The following is a 19,703-nucleotide window of genomic DNA, read 5'->3' as shown; positions in this document are numbered from 1 at the left end:
AACAAGAAAGCGACAGAATATGAAGGCAAGAGGATTTGATCTTCGTATTATACTATTATATATATATATATATATAACGTTGACAACCAAACACCTAGGGGAGATTAAGCTTGTCAAATGCGCTATTTTGGATTTAATTAATTCAAGAATCTTCATGGGATCATGTGCATTCTCCTTAATCTAATGTTTTATAGGTTACTGCAGTACTTTTCTAATGATATTTTCTTATTCGAAAATTTAAAATCTTTGGCATTTAGGGTGACAGTTCTACAAATGCCAACACGCAATTCCACTCCTCTAAGAACAACTCTTTTAAAAAACTTAACAAATATTAATTTTATGAGTCTAACAAAATTATTAATTACCTGTAAAGAATAACTAGGTATGTGGCCATGTGCATGGAGGTTTAGTTCCCTAATTAAGTACTCACTTCCAATGGACAATCCGAACATAGATGACCGGCAGGAACGTAATGCGGAAAGTATGAATTAATCCTTAATTGGATGGAGTTTTACATTTCATTTGTTCCATAAATTTGGTCCCATTTCATTTGTTCTATTACTAATATATAACAAACATTATTTTTATTTACTCCCATTTTCTTATCGGTAATGATTATCTATTGTAAAATATGCCTATTTTGCTGATAATTAACATAGCATTTCAAGAAAAGAAACAGGAAAGAGACAAAGAAAAAAGGAAAAAAAAAGAGAGAGTTGGGATTGAAATGCATGTGACTGGCAATGACATAAAAGATAGCGGTTCAATGTTTTGGACTTTGTTTAAAGAGTTGGCAAAAAAATCATTCGTTGGCATTTCACTTTGCAATGCACTTTAATAGTATTTTCCTTTGTGAACATTAAAAAAAAAAAGGTATTTTACTTTTGTCAATAATGGTCGAAATTGGAATAAATTTTAGGTTTATAAATATATGTATACACAAATGCCGAAACCAAGTTGGACTTTAGAAACCAATTTTCGCAAGAACTCATCTCATCTATGAAGTGAACTAGATTATGACCTGCGCAATATACCGTAAAACAATTTTTTTTATTTTTTTATTAATATACTTTTTTTTATACTAATTTTACTAATATACTATGATGCGGACATCAAAACTAAACCAAACCGGGAGCATGGCTAACCAACTAGTCTACACACCAAATCGGTCCACAAAGAGCATCTTGGAGAATCTTTTCCTAAATGGAGTTCTGATCAATCACAAAGAGAAAGGTTAATTATTCATCATCAAATTAACCCTAAGGAGTCCAATAGTTCAAGAGAGATCAAACATCAACAAGTCAAATTATCTCATTGATGGGATATGACTATTGCACTCCTTTTCCCTTGTCTAGGGTTTTTCCCACTGGATTTACCTAAAAAGGTTATTAATGAGGCAACACCAAGTCGTCAAGGAATCACTTACCATTCATCTGATTCAAAGATGACACAAGAAGTCATACCTGAAGTACTTGTTGTACTACTCGCTGGACCTTTTGAACTACTCGCTGACAAACATGCTGAACTACTCGCAGATGAATCAGACATCATTGCAAGCTATGAAGAGTATCAACCTTTTGACACTTGGACCAGCCCTAGAGGAAGCCCACACACCTATTTGATTCACCACAAGTCCCCAGCCCATGGAGAACAACTCAAGAGAAGACCCAAGTCTAAACCACCCTTTGAATCATGTTCATTGATCTACTTGAAGCCAAATAAGGAAACTTTCATTTACCTTCACTTGGACGTGTCCCAAAGCTACATATGGAAACCAGGAGTACCTCTACAACCACGAGAGAATATTTGGAGGATATTCACAAAAAATAATAGCCATTGGATCAGGCGGATTCAATATTATTACTTCCCACTGATTGTCATCAATGCACAACGACTACTTCCTATTCTATTCTTGTGCATATTTGAGTTACCAAAAGTGACCAAGAAGCTTCCAAGACGTCACCAGTTCCTCCCCAAGTTAACGAGATACAAGGCACATCTTCTTGCCTTATTTGGACTGATTCTACACTTAATGGTCCAACGATCATATTTTCATTAATTGTTGCAATTTCTTTCTTGTTTTAGAACACTAGAACGTGTAGCTGAGCCTATATATGCTCATTAGTTCGTTCATTTGTAAATGACCCTTGATCATTTTAAAAAGTAATAGAAACGTTTTCTTCTTTACAAAGTTTGAGTCTTGGTATTGCTTTGTTCTTTAGTTCTTTGTGAGTGATTCACTTAGTGCTTCAGAACCCTGCGGATTAAGTTTGTTGAGTATTTCAACATCCTTCATTCGTTCATTGATCGAGCGAGTCGATTATCCCACCGATTGAGCGATTCAATCACCCATCTATCCATCGTACCACCCCTTGATTCACGAGAGAGTGCTTCAGAGCCAACTCGTGATTCCAATCTTATATCATCTGGTATCAGAGCTTCGAAAGCTCCTACCCCAAGGTTGTATCTCTTCAACCTATATCTTTTTTAATTTTTGTTTCAGTTTATTATAAAACCTAAAACCAAATAAAAAATTTATTTCTTGCTTTCTCTTGTTTATTTGCTTCAGTTTTAAAAAAAAGAGTTATTTGATTCAGTTTATTATTTAATTCCCTATTTATTAAAAAAAAGCCATAAAAACATATCATTTGTTATTTTAGTTAATTTTCGAATTTTATATTTAAAAAAAAACTCAAAATATATATATATATATATATATATATATTTATATTAAAATTGATTTTTCATTTTGTTATTTGAATTTTTTGGATTTCGTAAAAAAAAAAAATCATTTCTATTTTGTCTCTTATTCCTTATTTGTTGATTTACTTTTGATACATCTTTCTTTTGCTTGTGCAAGATTCTTCTATCACGAACACCAGAGCAAACATGAAGTCTATTGAGTTTTATTCGGATGAAGAAATCGAAGGAGAAAAGCTCTATCAAGTCACGTCGGATGAGGAAGAAAACTATGAAGCTATTTTGTGGCAACAAGATGGTAGTTCAACTTCTGATTCAAGGGATGAACCAGATTGTGAAGCACCAGACCCAGAACCACCCGACTCATACAACACCAATAAAGGCTATTCTAAACCATGGATCAAATTTAAAGATGATTTTTATAGACATGGTTCAAAATCTCCACTGACCCCAATTATGTCTTTTTCAGGAAATGATAATCACTTCAAGAAGAGAGAAGGCATGGAGTATGATAGAGAAACAACGAAGGACTACCATTATCGATGTCCTCAAAGGCGAAAACAGAATTCTAACCATCACATCTTGTCACACCAAGTGCCTACATCCTCATGTCAAGCAAAACCGAGAGACAAATACTTGCGTACAAACTCACAAGTGGTACATGAAGTGACTCAAAGAGGATCAATGTGACTTAGACCACCTCCAAGTGGTTGACGTGATCCCCTAGCTGAGAGAGATGCAAGGGCCAGTAAGCTAAGAGGAGGAGAGCTCAAACATGGCACTAGCAAAGACCCATTGCTATCAAATCCCAACCAGACCTACAAGACAAATTTCAGGTTATCTCTAAACAATGGTTATAAATATTTTGGACCTGAGAGTTTTGAGTTTTCAGGACACAAAAGAGATTATCCACAATGGGAACTCAACATGGACATATACTTTAAGTACTATTTCATTCCCAAAGAAGAAAGACTCAAATACTGTCTTGAAGAACTCATGGGAAACGCAAGTCTTTGGTGGAACCAAGAAGTAAAAGTTAGACGAAGGTTTAAGGAGCCATCACCCAAAACATGGGGGCAACTAAAGCTGCTTATGAGGGAGAGATATGCACCTCAAATTCTGTCCCAGCCTAGTCAAAACACTTACTCTTCAAAGGAACCAAGTCGAGAGAAGACTACACACCAGCGTGTTAGTTCAAATCAAAACCCAGATCAAAATTCCGCCAATGTAAGTGACACGAAAACTGAGCTTAATTTTTATCAACAACTTGACCACGTGATGCACTTTCTTTCATCCAAAAAGTATGAGAAAGGTACAGGTGCAAAAGGAAAATTGGATCCCACACCTTCACTTGAACCGCGAGACAAACTCAACAAGGTAAGTCCTTTAATTTTTCAAAGTCAAGTGAATCGACATGCTATAGATGTCATAAGAGAGGTCATTTTGCTGCAACATGTCCTGAAAGACAAGTAGAAGATGTCACCTTGCTAGAATTAAAACTGAATGCATCTTGTTCAAATGATTGTTTATCAACATCAAATTTAGAAACTTCCAATTCTAGAATAATGCGCTTGTCTTTGCCAAGGGGTAGTGATGCAGGTCAATGTTTTAGCATGGATGACACATCTAAAGAGGTAGTCTACAAGGAAGCAACTTCAAAGGAAGTTGAGAATGACACAAGTTTTGAGGAGCAACTTTTGGAAACAACATCTTCACAAGATTACCGAAATAAGGAGTATGAGCAAGCAACCCTTAAGACACGTGTGGAGATAAAACCAAGTTCAACACCACCTGATCTTGCTTTTAAGATCACCCTCATTAAGGCTAAGTTGATATCAAGCACTCTACATGGTACTCTAGTAAGTAAAACAAATGATCTTGTTCGATATTGGAATAATTTAACAATTGATCGCAGCTTCAAACACTTTGTTTTAAATGATTTAACTTCAAGCATAATTCACTTGATTTTATCCTTAAGTGTCAAGCAAGATACATGTACCACATACGTGTATAATGATGAGCGAGAGGCCACGTGCAACATGATCTTAAGTTTGGAGCAAACAGAGAAACTCAAAAGGCGTGATAACATGGAATCAAATCCAGAGCTTAAGTTGAGCAAACTAGCCACTAGAGAAGATGAAGTTGACACAAACAACATCTTGCTGCAAGAAGAACCACCGGATCAAACATTAAATCAACCAACCTTGTTGATTTTGAATGATACACTAATCGATGAACTATGTCAAGTAAGTAACCCATTATTTCAATTTATTTCTAATAATTTGAATGATGTGATTATAAACTTATTAAAAACTAAAGAGTGTGAGAAAAATATAGGTTCTTTAAATAAACCTATTGAACCAGTTTCTTTTATTAATACATACCGAATAGTTGATTCACTTTGTGATATACTTAATGCTATACTTTGTAGAAAAGAAATGGTTCAAACCTTTACATGTTTGTATTGATCTCATGGCTGTAATAATACACTTGTTCTTCGCCAAAAGTGTCAACAACATTGCTGGTACAAGAGAGGATCATAAAAGCAATATATCGGAGATGAAAAGACCCATAAATATTCCAAATCAAAACCGGGGTAAATCAGCACCATTGGTGATCACCCCATTCCTTAAGGAGACTAGAAGATTCCCGAAATCTTGTTTAATTAAACAGGAACCACCGGATCTCAAAGCTCAAGCTCAGATCCAAGGAGGAGCTAAGGACACTACAACATCAACCATGATACCAGATCAAAACCAAGGCATGATCCTATCTTTCTTGCTCAAAGGAGAGCAACTTGATGCACCACACATCACAAAACCAAAACCATACCGAGGTAAGACCCTAAACTCCCAAAATCGAATGAAAGCTAATTTGCTTTCTCTTGGTGCAGATTGTACAGTTTCAAGGACGAAACTTTTTCAAGGGAGAGGGTATGATGCAGACATCAGAACTAAACCAAACCGAGAGTATGGCGAACCAACCAGTCCACACACCAAACCGGTCCACGAAGAACATCTTGGAGAATCTTTTCCCAAATGGAGTTCTGATCAATCACAAAGAGAAGGGTTAATTATTCATCATCAAATTAACCCTAAAGAGTCCAATGGTTCAAGAGGGATCAAGCATCAACAAGTCAAATTATCTCATTGTTGGGATATGACTGTTGCACTTTTTTTCCCTTGTCTAGGGTTTTTCCCACTAGATTTACCTAGAAAGGTTTTTAATGAGGCAACACCAAATCGTCAAGGAATCACTTACCATTCATCTGATTCAAAGATGACACAAGAAGTCATAGCTGAAGTACTTGTTGGACTACTCGCTGGACCTTTTGAACTACTCGCTGACAGACATGCTAAACTACTCGCAGATGAATCAGACATCATTGCAAGCTATGAAGAGTTTCGGCCTTTTGACACTTGGACCAGCCCTAGAGGAAGCCCACACACCTATTTGATTCACCACAAGTCCCCAGCCCATGGAGAACAACTCAAGAGAAGACCCAAGTCTAAACCACCCTTTGAATCATGTTCATTGATCTACTTGAAGCCAAATAAGGAAACTTTCATTTACCTTCACTTGGACGTGTCCCAAAGATACATATGGAAACCAGGAGTACCTCTAAAACCATCAAAGAATATTTGGAGGATATTCACAAGAAATAATAGCCATTGGATCAGGCGGAGTCAATATTATTACTTGCCTTTTTCGGACCTGATTGTCATCAATGCACAACGACTACTTCCTATTCTATTCTTGTGCATATTTGAGTTACCAAAAGTGACCAAGAAGCTTCCAAGACGTCACCAGTTCCTCCCCAAGTTAACGAGATACAAGACACATCTTCTTGCCTTATTTGGACTGATTCTACACATAATGGTCCAACGATCATATTTTCATTAATTGTTGCAATTTCTTTCTTGTTTTAGAACACTAGAACGTGTAGCTGAGCCTATATATGCTCGTTAGTTCGTTCATTTGTAAATGACCCTTGATCATTTTAAAAATTAATAGAAACGTTTTTTTCTTTACAAAGTTTGAGTCTTTGTATTGCTTTGTTCTTTAGTTCTTTGTGACTGATTCACTTAGTGCTTCAGAACCCTGCAGATTAAATTTGTTGAGTGAATCAACATCCTTCATTCGTTCATTGATCGAGCGAGTCGATTATCCCACCGATTGAGCGAGTCAATCACCCATCTATCCATCGTACCACCCCTTGATTCACGAGAGAGTGCTTCAGAGCCAGTGGTGAATTCCACCTTCCGCAAGATAAGCTTGGAATCTCTTGATCCTTGTGTGATCTTAAGTTGGAGTGATTCCAATCTTATATCATACTATTTTGTTAATTTTAGTGATTTACTATATAATTTGCGGTATACCGCACAACAAATTTGTTTAATATAATATTAATTAAATCAGTTTGATTCGATATTTTTTATATTGGTGTTGTTAAAATAGTAAAATGAGGATTTAATCGGTATTGAAGTATCATATTAATGATATTTTATCTTTTAGTATTATCAATTCAATTATGTCATGTCATATAACCTGTCATGTAATGTAACTCGTTTGTGTTATTTTGAAAATTTAATATGTTTAAATATTCATAATTTTAAATTTTTTCTTAATTTTAGATATATAAGTTTTAAATTATAAACTTCTTAAAATTTTATAATTTACTATATACGGTAAATTTACTCTATATATATATATGTTGAACACACACTTTTTATATTAATTGAGTAATATATGTTCATTTTAAAAAAATTCAAATCACAATATATGCAGAAAAATATACATTTTTATTAACTTTTTGTATTATATGATGATTCACTACATTTAAAATTTAAAATAAAAAAGAGATGATAGGAGAATAATTTTTTAAAATCTGGAATAAATCTTATAAATATCTATATTAACGAGTGGCTATCAACTATTCATCAGAAAAACAACAACTTTAGAGTCATGAGTGCATAATATTTTGGAGGGACTATCAACCTATATACATATTTTATGGAATAAATTTTATATTGTTTTTGAATGCACTAGACTTAGTTAGGCCAACAAACGGTTATCACATTAATTCAGCCTTATTCCAAAAACTAGTATCACTTATCATAAAGGAATAGTGACTAGTTAGTAAAATGCTCCAAATGCTTATTGAAGAGAAAAATAAGATATTTCATTTCATATCTCACGTATAGTTTTATAAAGCGAATTCAGATGAGATGTGATTACTTTATATTCTTGAATATTGACAAACGATTGATGTATGATTTGAGTACTAACTAGAAAAAAAACATTATTGATATAACTAAATATGTGTATTTTTATAATTCTTTACCATTAATTTAATTTATAGTATTTAAATAATAATTATAATAAAATATAAATTAACATTAACCTAAATATTTATCTATTTCAACCAATATCTATTCAAAAATCCATTAATAGATATGTCACAATTATCTAGCTCTTCAAGAAATTTTGCCAAAACCATTTATAACAATCCGTAAATCGATTTACATGAAGAGAGAATGATACGGAAAATAATGAAGCAGATTTAAACTTGATAGTTTCAGAGAATTTAGAATTTCATCAGGAAAATGAACAAGTCAAAATACTTTGATTTTTTCACCTAAATTTTCAAATTCACTTTGCCCTTATGCGATTTCTCTTTAAGATGAAGATTTAGTTTGTCCATCTTGAAACTTTTCAAGACTCAACAAATTTTTTGAATAATAGTTGATTTCCTCCAAAGATTCTTCAATCACTAGGATTCAATCACTAGGAGATAACAAAATCAGATAGTTTAGTCTGGTTCATCTTCAGGACAAGATCTTTGATTCTCTCAAATTTAAAGATTCCATTTCTGCTCTTTTCATTAACGATCATTACTATTTTATGTATTAACAGACTCTAAAGTTTTTTTTTAGTTCAATTTATTTAATCATTAATAATGATAGTTACTAATTATTTCTTCTAACGTTAATAATCTTATTTCCGAAAATGAGTTTATTATTATTATTTGACATTAGTTAAAAATGGTATCATCCTCATGTTCATCATTTGAAACGACGGTCAGGATCTTTTTGAATCTATTAAACAGTCTTGGAAGATGATTTGTAAACAAAGCGATATTTTCTTAAAAAACTCTTTATTAAATATTTCACTGTAATTATTAATCAAAAATGGCGAATTCATCTATGTTTTTTCATTTATGAGTTTTCTGTATTTCATCTATGTTTGATTGATTTGATTTTTGCAGCTTTTATTCAAGAAGTTGAGAGATCCTTTGGCTCAAAGAAGATGGTGCCCAAAACCCTTCAACCATACACGATTCTTCTTTCTCTCGATGGCAACAAAGTTCTCCTACAAGCCTTTTATGACGTTTTAAAACTCTTCAACAAGGGTGTGTTGTCTCGTGAGGATCTTCTCGATGAGATCAAAAGCTTCAGACTACAACATCTTTAAAACAAAATACTCGATTCTCTGAGATCTTTAGGTCAGATTCTCTCCCCTTTTCATATGCTGTTCATCATCTGCTGTTTCTAATTATCACTTCTTCAATGTAGTGTTCATGGAGGAACTAGAAAGATCCCTTGGCTCAAAGAAGATCCCTTGATCATGGAGGAACTAGAACAAACCATTCTTCACTGACTTTTGGGCTCAAGGATGAAGGATATGATAGGTTTTGCTTCTTCTTTTCGTTCTCTTTTCACCTCTCTTCATTTTAATGAAATTTCTAAGAGACTAGGCAGAGAGCTATATAGTTGTATTTGTAACATCTCCTCCTTGTTCTAATTCAAGCTATCAATTGCATCAAATCTTGTTTCCAATTCTGTTTGACTAGTTCGGGATAGAAAGAGATACATCATTACTAATCAGTTTAAATGTAATTGTAATTGTAACATCTCCTCCTTGTTCTAATTCAAGCTATCAATTACATCAAATCTTATTTCTTGTTCTGTTTGACTAGTTCGGGATAGAAAGAGATACATCATTACTAATCAGGTTAAATGTTGATTGATTATGAATTGCAATAATATATTAGAATGCTAAGCTAGCAACGACAAAATGAATTTGATTTCATCATCATCGTCTCCGGTGACAGCAAAACGAACATATATGTTGTGTCTTGAAAAATATAGAGCACTACCAGATATGGCATAGTATAAACGATTGTCTTGTGGAATAGAGGAGAGAAACTTTGAGAGAGAGAGAGAGAGAAGGCAATGAAATTTCCAAGAGACTAGGCAGAGGCGCATAATTGTAACATATACACATATTGAAATTGTTTGTTTCTGTTTGAGTTCGACCATCTCCCCTGTTTCCTTTTACATCACTATGTCAAAAGCATCTTCGGCCTTATTTTCTTGAAGTTCTGGATATCTCTTATAACTAACTATCCTCATTAGCTAATAGAGGCCTGCAATTTAGAATGGATCAGCATCACAGAGTCGGTCATCAAACATGGATAATTAACTAACTTAGCCTCAAAACATGCAAACTAAACCTGAAAAATAATATTACCAGTGCTAATTAATAATAAAAGGAGTGGAATCAACATTAGTACAAACTGTTGAAAATTACCTTGAACTTTTTAAGAAGATGCAAGAGAAGGGAAGAAGACCAAACGATCAACCAACCGGTCATAAACTATACAAATATAAGTAACTTTTTAATTAAAATATGAAAATATCAAATAGGTTTAAACAAATAAAACTCACGAAAACATCAGGTAATTTTGATTTGGAAGGAACACTACATTTATGTTCCTTTATACCCCTTTTGATGATGAATTGATTGTGTACACACGTTTCCTTTTACAAAACATTATTTAAAAATGATAAATATTTTGAAGAACAAATCTAAGAAATTTGGTTAACGATCAAAATGTTAGGGACATATTTGGATGACTAAGGATTAGAAGTCATTTTATCGATGTGTCATCAATCCGCTCTACACTCCTCCTCCAATTTTGTAGCAAAAGCAAAGTTTAGTTGTTTCATTTTTGCAATGGTATCTCCCTACTAATTGTTTGTTCCATGCCAAATTATAATAAATCAGATGCATATTCATAACAAATCAAATACAGTGTGTTGCATGACAACGTTAGGTGCTTTGATAAAACTTAGTTGCTCAGATCTAACATCAAAACACACGATAATTGAATCTTTGGTTTGGGATAAGCTATAAGCACCATAGTAGAGAAAACCGCTGATGCATATATTTGGTGGTATCGGGCTATAAGGTCCATGGGTACATTTAATGTGTCTCCATCCTTTACCATCTCCCAAAGTCAACACTTTGTCCTCTATATCAACACTAGGATATCTCCAATCAAAATCAAAGCATAGTGATTTGTATTGATTGTCAATCGGATCGTATCCCATGAAGCAGGTGGTACGACATGGTGAGGCAGCCATTCAATCCTCAGACAGAGTTTTTTCCACATAATCGTGATTTCAAAACAGTTTTATGTGCATTAAGGGAAGAGATACAGAGGCGAATACATAGGAAAAAATAATCTCAATAGTTTCCTTTTCTTTAATATAAAAGGAAATCTAAAATTATGATGTCCAATTTTGAGTTTTTAAGTATAATTGTTTTAGTATACTACCAAATTAACGTAATTACTAAAACAATTTTGTCAACCACTAAAATAAATGAATTATATAGATTTATTACTACGTATCAATACGTAAACCTTAAACCATTTTTCGCTGATGTATATTTTGTCAAACATTTTTCCATGTCAACAAATAAGGAATTAAGTTGCGTGGTAAATATTGGATATACATCTTTTGGAAGTGAAAGCAGACCAAATCAGAGATGAGTGGCGCACACGTTTGTTTATGTTTGACCATCTCTTTTGCTTTTCTTTTCTCTTTTGTATGTTCTTTTTGTTCATCGCCCTGTCTCTATCCTCTGTTTCTTCTTCCCATTTTCTCTTTGTGTTACATTATACCCTTTTCTTCGGTCTCTACCTTACATTAAGATCTATATGATCTCTTCCTTCTGTATATAGGCTCACTTCTCGGATATGATACTTTTGATTTCAGTTCTTGCATCCATTTTGAAATTTCTCTGATGGGAAATTGCTTTGGTTCTTACCGTGGTATGCTACAGAACACCTCTCTCGGATTTCTCAACTTGTTGTTATATATTGTATCTGATTATAAAGTCCTAAAATGAGTTAAGACATATATATTTGATTAAAAAATGTGTTGATTCCTCAGGATCCTCAAAGAATCTCTGCCAAAAGAAGTCCATCGTCTCGGCTTTCAAGCATAACCATACAACAACCATGTTGCAGCGATGACAGGAGTTTCGCGTCTCTTCAAACTCCGAGAAGGGAAGGAGAGCTCTTAGCATCTCCAACGCTAAAGGCGTTTACGTTTAACGAGCTAAAGACAGCCACTAGGAATTTCAGACCAAATAGTGTCATCGGTGAAGGTGGTTTTGGTTATGTCTACAAAGGATGGATCGACGAACGCACTTTATCGCCTTCAAAACCAGGTTCAGGCATGGTCGTTGCTGTCAAAAAGCTTAAAGAGGAAGGGTTTCAAGGACACAGGCAGTGGTTGGTAAGCTCGTTAATTTACCCCTCTATATATGCCTTTAGCCATAAAAACCTAAATAAGAAATCGTTGATTTTGCAGGCGGAGGTTGATTGTCTTGGGAGGCTTCACCATAAGAATCTTGTGAAACTAATTGGATATTGGTCGAAGGGTGATTACATTCGGCTTTTGGTGTAAGAGTACATGCCAAAGGGAAGCTTGGAGAATCATCTCTTTAGACGTAAAAACTTGTCCCCCAAGTAATAATATACTGTCTCAGACTAATTAGGATACCAATGACAAATTTATATGTAATAAAGAATTTTAAAGTTATGGGCCTCTGTTTTCTATACAGATTTGCAAAATGTTATTGATAAAATAATTTTGAAATAAAAAATCTGTAATACTGTGTAGGTGGGGCAGAGCCGATTCCGTGGAGAACAAGGATGAAAGTGGCGATTAGTGCGGCGAGAGGACTTGCTTTCCTTCACGATGCTCAAGTCATATATCGAGACTTCAAGGCCTCCAATATTTTACTTGATTCGGTACGATTGAATAACAACATTTACGTATTTTGTTGAGATTTAATGCAAACCAAACAAAAGTATTTGTTGCATTTGGTTGAATTTGGTTAAAGTAATAAAATTAATTAGGTTATAAACATATTATGGTTTGGTTTTGACTTGCGCATTTCTGATTGATTTATATGTCCATGTCTACGTAGGAGTTCAATGCGAAGCTTTCTGATTTGGGATTGGCGAAAGAAGGGCCAACAGGAGACAGAACACACGTATCGACCCAAGTGATGGGAACTCACTTGGGTCGGATGCTATGCAGCATCCGAATTCGTATCAACTTATTCAGATGCTATGCAGCATCTGAATACGTTGCCACTGGTCGGATAACGACCAAAAGCGACGTCTACAGTTTTGGTGTGGTCTTGCTCGAGTTACTATCGGGACGTCCAACTTTAGACAAATCGAAAGTAGGAGTGGAAAGAAATCTGGTGGATTGGGCAAAACCTTACTTAGGAGACAAAAGGAAAGTGTTTAGGATAATGGACACAAAGCTTGGAGGACAGTACTCTCACAAAGGAGCTTGTTTGACTGCTAATACTGCGTTGCAATGTCTTAATCAAGAGGCTAAGTTGAGGCCAAATATGTCTGATGTGTTATCTACTCTTGAAGAGTTTGAGATCATGTGCAAGTCGGGTTCTACTTCAAAATCGGTCATGACATTGTCATCTTCTTCCTCTTCTCTATCGGCAACACGAAGAGTTAGAGCTCCTCTTGCTGATCCGGTGTTGTCTAGTATAAGATGTCGACGTGTTCGGTGAAGTAGCAACCGAAGGTAATAGTTAGGCCTTCTGAGTGTATATGTACTTTATTTGTGGAAAGGGAGCTACTGTGTCTATTTGCATTTTTGACTTTTCCGTACATTATACACATACAAACACATCTTACACCTTTTCCCTCTTAAAAGAGGACAAGAAATATAAGACAACACAAAAAAAAAAAACCATGAAAGAGCACTATATTATCTTACACAAACTGCACATTTAATTATAAAGACTAATGGCTTAATTAATAATATTTTCAGCTACAGGCATGCAGAGAATGATCTAGCAAGCTTCATTGATTTATATAATTCATGCATAGCTACATTCTCGTCATCAATCTAACAAAGGATTAGCGCCAAATTAACACAACCAAAAAAGCTCTCTTACGCAAAGTAATTAACTTATTACTAATATTAGCACAACAAGAAATCTTGGTAACACATGACCAAATCCATATCTTGAAGAGTTGCAAAAAATATCATGGTGACGAAGTACGGACACCATAAAAATATTTTGACCTCCTGATTGATGACAGTGCATCAACTGCTTTTCGTCGAAGACTTTCTAAAACAAAAATCTGTATGGAAGAAATACAATAGTTATCTTGATATCTGGTTATCTTTACTCAAAATTCCAAAACCAAACCGAATCCCACTCTTTGATCGACAACATACCTTATTTGGTCAAATTTAGACTCTCCCACCATGTCAAGATTCATGAGCTTTTAACCTTTCTGTGTTTTGTTTCTTTTTCTTTTGCCGTCAATATAACAAAATCGTAGCCAATGTGTTGTCACATGCATCGACCTATAAGCCATTTAAAAAAACAATTAAAACCTTAAAAATCTAGTAAGGTAAAATGGATTATATATAAGACTGAAATGTATAAATGAAATTAATAACGTCTTGCTAGGTTGAAATTTGTTGAATGGGTCCGGGAGTTCCCCCAAACACTTCAGTGGGTAATCATCATACACGACAATTGTATTACCAATGAAGTGCTCAGAGGAACTCTAGGAGACATCCAACCAAGAATGACGTTTCTAGTTTTCATGTACACTTTAGCTTTGCATGTACACATATATTGGTAGAAATATGAATACAAGAGGTTGATGCATGGTTTGAGAAGATGGAAGAAGTCACTCTTCTATATATAGTTAAATGCTTTGCAGGACAATCCCTATATTTTATGTATATGACAGTCACCAGGGATAGACAGAGAAAGAGAAAGATCAAAGGTGATGACCAAGACATGCATTTTGAATATAGACGCAAATTTGGGTTAAAGGGAAGAGTAAAAGAGAATACGAATTTGGGAGAAAAGTCCTTATGGCTTTTCACAGGATAGAAAGGATGCAAACACGTAGACATTCTGTTTTATGTTCTATATGCTTTTAGTATCAATAACGGTCTCTTGTTCACTACATTCTCCTGCTCCTCAAATCTTATTATACTATAATATGGAGAAAAGCTTATTGATGTTGATATCAATTAAACTACAAAAAAATCTGTGAGTTTTGAATAATTTATAAATTGACATTTTGTCTTCTCTTGATAAAAGATATGATGAAAACCAATTTTATTGATTTTATTTATTAAGTAGATTGTTCTTTATTTAAATAACTAAGCTAGCAAAAAGAAATTTAACTAGCCACGTATATGTGGCGCACCGCATGATATGTATGAGTATAATATGGGAACAAATGTATTGCATGAAAAAAGCTAAATGTCATATAGGTCATTTCAGAATCAATCAACTGAAATATGTGTATGACGAAGAAGGGTAGAGGGGTATTGAATTTGGTATTTTAGAGGATTTTGGAGTATTTTTAAAATAGATGATTTTTAAAAATTTATTGAAATGTTATGTTATTCAAGTTAAGATTTAAGTAGAATCATATAAAATAATTCACAATCTCTTGTTATTCAATCAATGATTTATAAATTTCACTTAAAATCCATTGTTATTCAAAATATCATAAACTTTTTAGAAGTGTTACTTTAAATGATTCTGAAAAATAATTGTTTTTTTAGTTGAAAAATGTGGCGGAGATGGAATTTTGAAAGATTTCAAAGATCTCTTCCTCTTCCCCTTTTTTTATAAGACTTCTTCTAAAGGTGCGCTAATCCACCCGCTGCACCACTAAAATAAGGCTCAAGATCTTAAACAAAGTACACAATAATCAACAAACATAAAAAATTTAATACGCACCCAAATCTTCTTTTTCTCTTATCCTTGTGATGATCATCAAACAGGTAAGTGCAGTTTTTTTTGGTTGGCTATGTTTTTAGTGCATGTGATGATCATATATATGATTTTTTTGTAAGTTGGACAAACGATAAGATAGATACCGACGTACGTGGCCGAGTTTATACATCTCATCTCACTCCGATCTCTTTTGTGTTTCATCATCTTTAAACGATTGATTTCCGTGTAAGATATATGTTTTCAGTAGCTGTGATTCGTTTCATCTTTTAAACAAAAACTATGGGTTGACCCCGAAGGCCGATGGAGAACGCTCTAATAATAATCAGGCCATGAGAGACGTCATCATGTGAATTTTGTGCTGGGAACGAGGATGACTTGAGAGATTATTGGAAACAAATTTCCTTTTCTTGTGTTGTAAAATATTCTAAAATCACCTAAAATTTATTAGTAAAATCTCACATAATCACATTTCTTTTTATTTTTTTTATAGAAAAATTCTAAAAACTATTCAAATCTTTTAAATTCTCACTCAAATCTTTCAAAATTCCAAAATATTAAAATTCCACCAAATCTTCTAAAATACAAGTTCAATACCTCCTCGTAATATATAGTAAACACACATGCACCTGTGTGCAGATGGGAAGAGACTATAAATAATTTTCTATGTAATTGAAAACTAGACTATATATGGTTAAAATTGCAGTGAAGATATTCTTGAATACTATGATATAATTAATCATGACTGCAAACACAGAAAACAAAAAAAGTGTATACAATAATATACATTTCTCTGACAATATTATAGCATATTATTTTAGTGTTAAGTCGCACTGTATGGGAGATTAAATGGTCAGATCATCTTTAAATCATCGATCGGAGATTATGTTGGGAATATGATGAGTTGTAATTAAAAAAGAGGAGATAAAAGACATATCAGAGAAAGAGTCCATGTAAAGAATTTTATGTCGTTTCAAAAATATTTCATGCAATATAGAAAAACATAATTAAATATCTCAAAGAACGAGGTTCAAAATTTCGACTCCATTCATCTTTCAAATATCCACACGTTCTTTATTTATATGATTAGAATGTATGATCGTTGGTCCCATAATAAAAATTCTCATATTGGACAGGAAGCAAGCATTGGAGATTCTTTCCATTGTTATATATAAATAGGCATGTAGTGTTAGTGTTGTTTCATTGTTAGGACAGAGCAAGAAGAAACAAGTCAAATGTTCTCATGAGTTCTCTTTAACGCTTCATTGTTGCTGATACACCAAAAAACGCATTGAGTTTCTTAAATGTTTGTTCGTTATGTATATACAACACTGAAGTGTTTGGGGGGACTCTTGGTGACATTTTGGCGTTGAAGTGGTGTACTGTTGCCTCGGTTTTATGGTTGCCTAAATTTGTTTGAATGATTATTATTGTATTCTACATGGTTTGCTAACATACGTTGATTGCTATTTTTTTTTGTTTTTTTTGTTTTTTATATCATTCAAGCGGGCTTGACATTGTTAAAAGTTAAAATTTCTATAAAAGTAGAAAATTTTATGAACTAAAAATAACCATGGTAAATAAAGTAACATATTTCATCGTCTTTTCACGTCACGTATCAAACTTCTTTTATATTATAGTTTTGTTATATATCAAATTTAGGGAGGTTTGATTTGGGTATTGGACTGGATTATAACTTGTGTTTTATGCTCTCACAGAGACATGAATTGCTCTTATGCACACACGCTTTTACAAAATTGATGCACACAATGAATTTTTTGATGTAGTATACTGTTTTCAGCTTAAGATGTTCGTTTTAAGGTTTATGAAGATGGAAGTAAATTACGTTTCTTATCTAATATATATACTATCAAGGCTTAGAGAATATCCCCATATCATTGGTGACAGAGATAAAGAGACCGATCAAAGATTGATGATAGTCACCAAGAAAAGCACTTTGAATATAGACGCAAATTGGGGTTAAAGGAAAGAGGTAGAGAAAAATAATATGATTTCTAAAGAAAAAAAAAGGCTTTCACAAGATATAAAGGAGATTCTTGTTATATGCTCACTATTTAGTGCCCATATATACTTGTTCTTGCTTGTCCTCACTACGTACATCCCCATGCATATCATCAATATTAAATGATGTTTTTCTGTGTGGTAATAATAATTCAGATATATATACTAATATAATTGCGACACTTTTTCTCTACTATCCTTACAACCAAACACAATTAAATATTTTAAATATCCATATATATAATATTCTATAATTAAGATAGATATTGAAAAGATTTATTACAGATTTAAAACTTTGATTCTCTTATCATCTTTTTTTATTTTAAATTTTCAATGTAGTAAATCATCATTTTAAATTAGTAATTTTAAGAAGTTTATAATTTATAACTGATATATCTTAACTTAAAAATAAAATTATTAATATTTAAACATATTAAATTTTCAAAATAACACAAAGTTATAGTATATGACGGATTATATGACATGAGAAGGATAAAAAGTAAAATATCATTAATATGATACTTAAATACGGGCTAAATCCTTATTTTACTATTTTAACAAAACCAATATAAAATATGTCGAATCAAACTTATTTAATTAAGATTGTATTAATCAAAAATTGTTGTGCAGTATACCGCAGATTATACACTAAAATTAACAAAATAGTACATTAAAAATTTTAATATTAAAATAATACATTAAAAAAATCATGTAAAAACTTGTCTGCGGTATACCGCGGATCATAGTCTAGTTTAATTTAGTATTCTCTTAGTAAATGTTGAAATCATTCTTCTCCCTACAATATATAAATCCAAGAATTTTGTCAATATATTGACATTTTGTCCTGCTTTGGTTTATTTTATAATAAAAAGGATTGTTTCATATATGTGGCGGATAGTATGATATTATGTACCAAATAGTAATACCATATTGCATTCAATCTGAAATTCTAACATTTTTCTCAAATATCCTTACAACCAAACACAATTAAATATTTTAAATATCCATATATATAATATTCTATAATTAAGATAGATATTGAAAAGATTTATTCCAGATTTAATAATTTGATTCTCTTATCATCTCTTTTTTATTTTAAATTTTAAATGTAGTAAATCATCATTTTAAATGTAGTAATTTTAAGAAGTTTATAATTTATAACTGATATATCTTAACTTTTAAAAAAAATTATGAATATTTAAACATATTAAATTTTCAAAATAACACAAAGTTATAGTATATGACGGATTATATGATATGAGAGGATTGAATTGATAATACTAAAAGTAAAATATCATTAATATGATACTTAAATACGGGCTAAATCTTTATTTTATTTTTTTGAACAAAACCAATATAAAATATGTCGAATCAAACTTATTTAATTAAGATTGTATTAATCAAGAATTGTTGTGTGGTATACCGCAAATTATACACTAAAATTAACAAAATAGTACATTAAAAATTTAATATTAAAATAATACATTAAAAAATCATGTAAAAACTTGTCTGCGGTATACCGCGGATGATAGTCTAGTTTAATTTAGTATTCTCTTAGTAGATGTTGAAATCATTATTCTCTCTACAATAATAAATCCAAGAATTTTGTCAATATATTGACGTTTTGTCCTGCTTTGGTTTATTTTATAATAAAAAGGATTGTTTCATATATGTGGCGAATAGTATGATATTATGTACCAAATAGTAATTCTAACATGAAGATCTGAGAGAATTAAGGATCTTGTCCTGAAGATGAGCCAAGTTAAAGTATTTGATCTCTTCAAGTAGAACCTCACCGGCCAATGAACATTTTTTTAACAGTTGTAAAACATCAAAGAATGTCTTTAATTAGCATATCTTCGTGCCCCCCCCCC

General features: G+C 32.7%; 2 protein-coding genes across 2 annotated transcripts; both read left to right on the top strand.

Moving 5' to 3' along the window:
- LOC104743505 lies at positions 4,266 to 9,174 on the top strand. Its single transcript, XM_010464576.1, has 4 exons — positions 4,266 to 4,551; positions 5,132 to 5,536; positions 5,627 to 6,229; positions 8,969 to 9,174. The coding sequence occupies exons 1-4, from the start codon at positions 4,266 to 4,268 to the stop codon at positions 9,172 to 9,174; spliced, it is 1,500 nt and encodes a 499-aa protein (XP_010462878.1).
- Positions 11,536 to 13,711, top strand: LOC104741147 (protein kinase 2B, chloroplastic-like). Its single transcript, XM_019235497.1, has 5 exons — positions 11,536 to 11,550; positions 11,943 to 12,290; positions 12,418 to 12,523; positions 12,678 to 12,808; positions 12,988 to 13,711. The coding sequence occupies exons 1-5, from the start codon at positions 11,536 to 11,538 to the stop codon at positions 13,597 to 13,599; spliced, it is 1,212 nt and encodes a 403-aa protein (XP_019091042.1). The 3' UTR covers positions 13,600 to 13,711.

Source organism: Camelina sativa, chromosome 14, assembly GCF_000633955.1.
Source record: "Camelina sativa cultivar DH55 chromosome 14, Cs, whole genome shotgun sequence".
Lineage (NCBI taxonomy): Eukaryota > Viridiplantae > Streptophyta > Magnoliopsida > Brassicales > Brassicaceae > Camelina > Camelina sativa.
The sequence above is the reverse complement of the archived record's forward strand: the minus strand, read 5'-3'. Positions and strand labels throughout refer to the sequence as shown.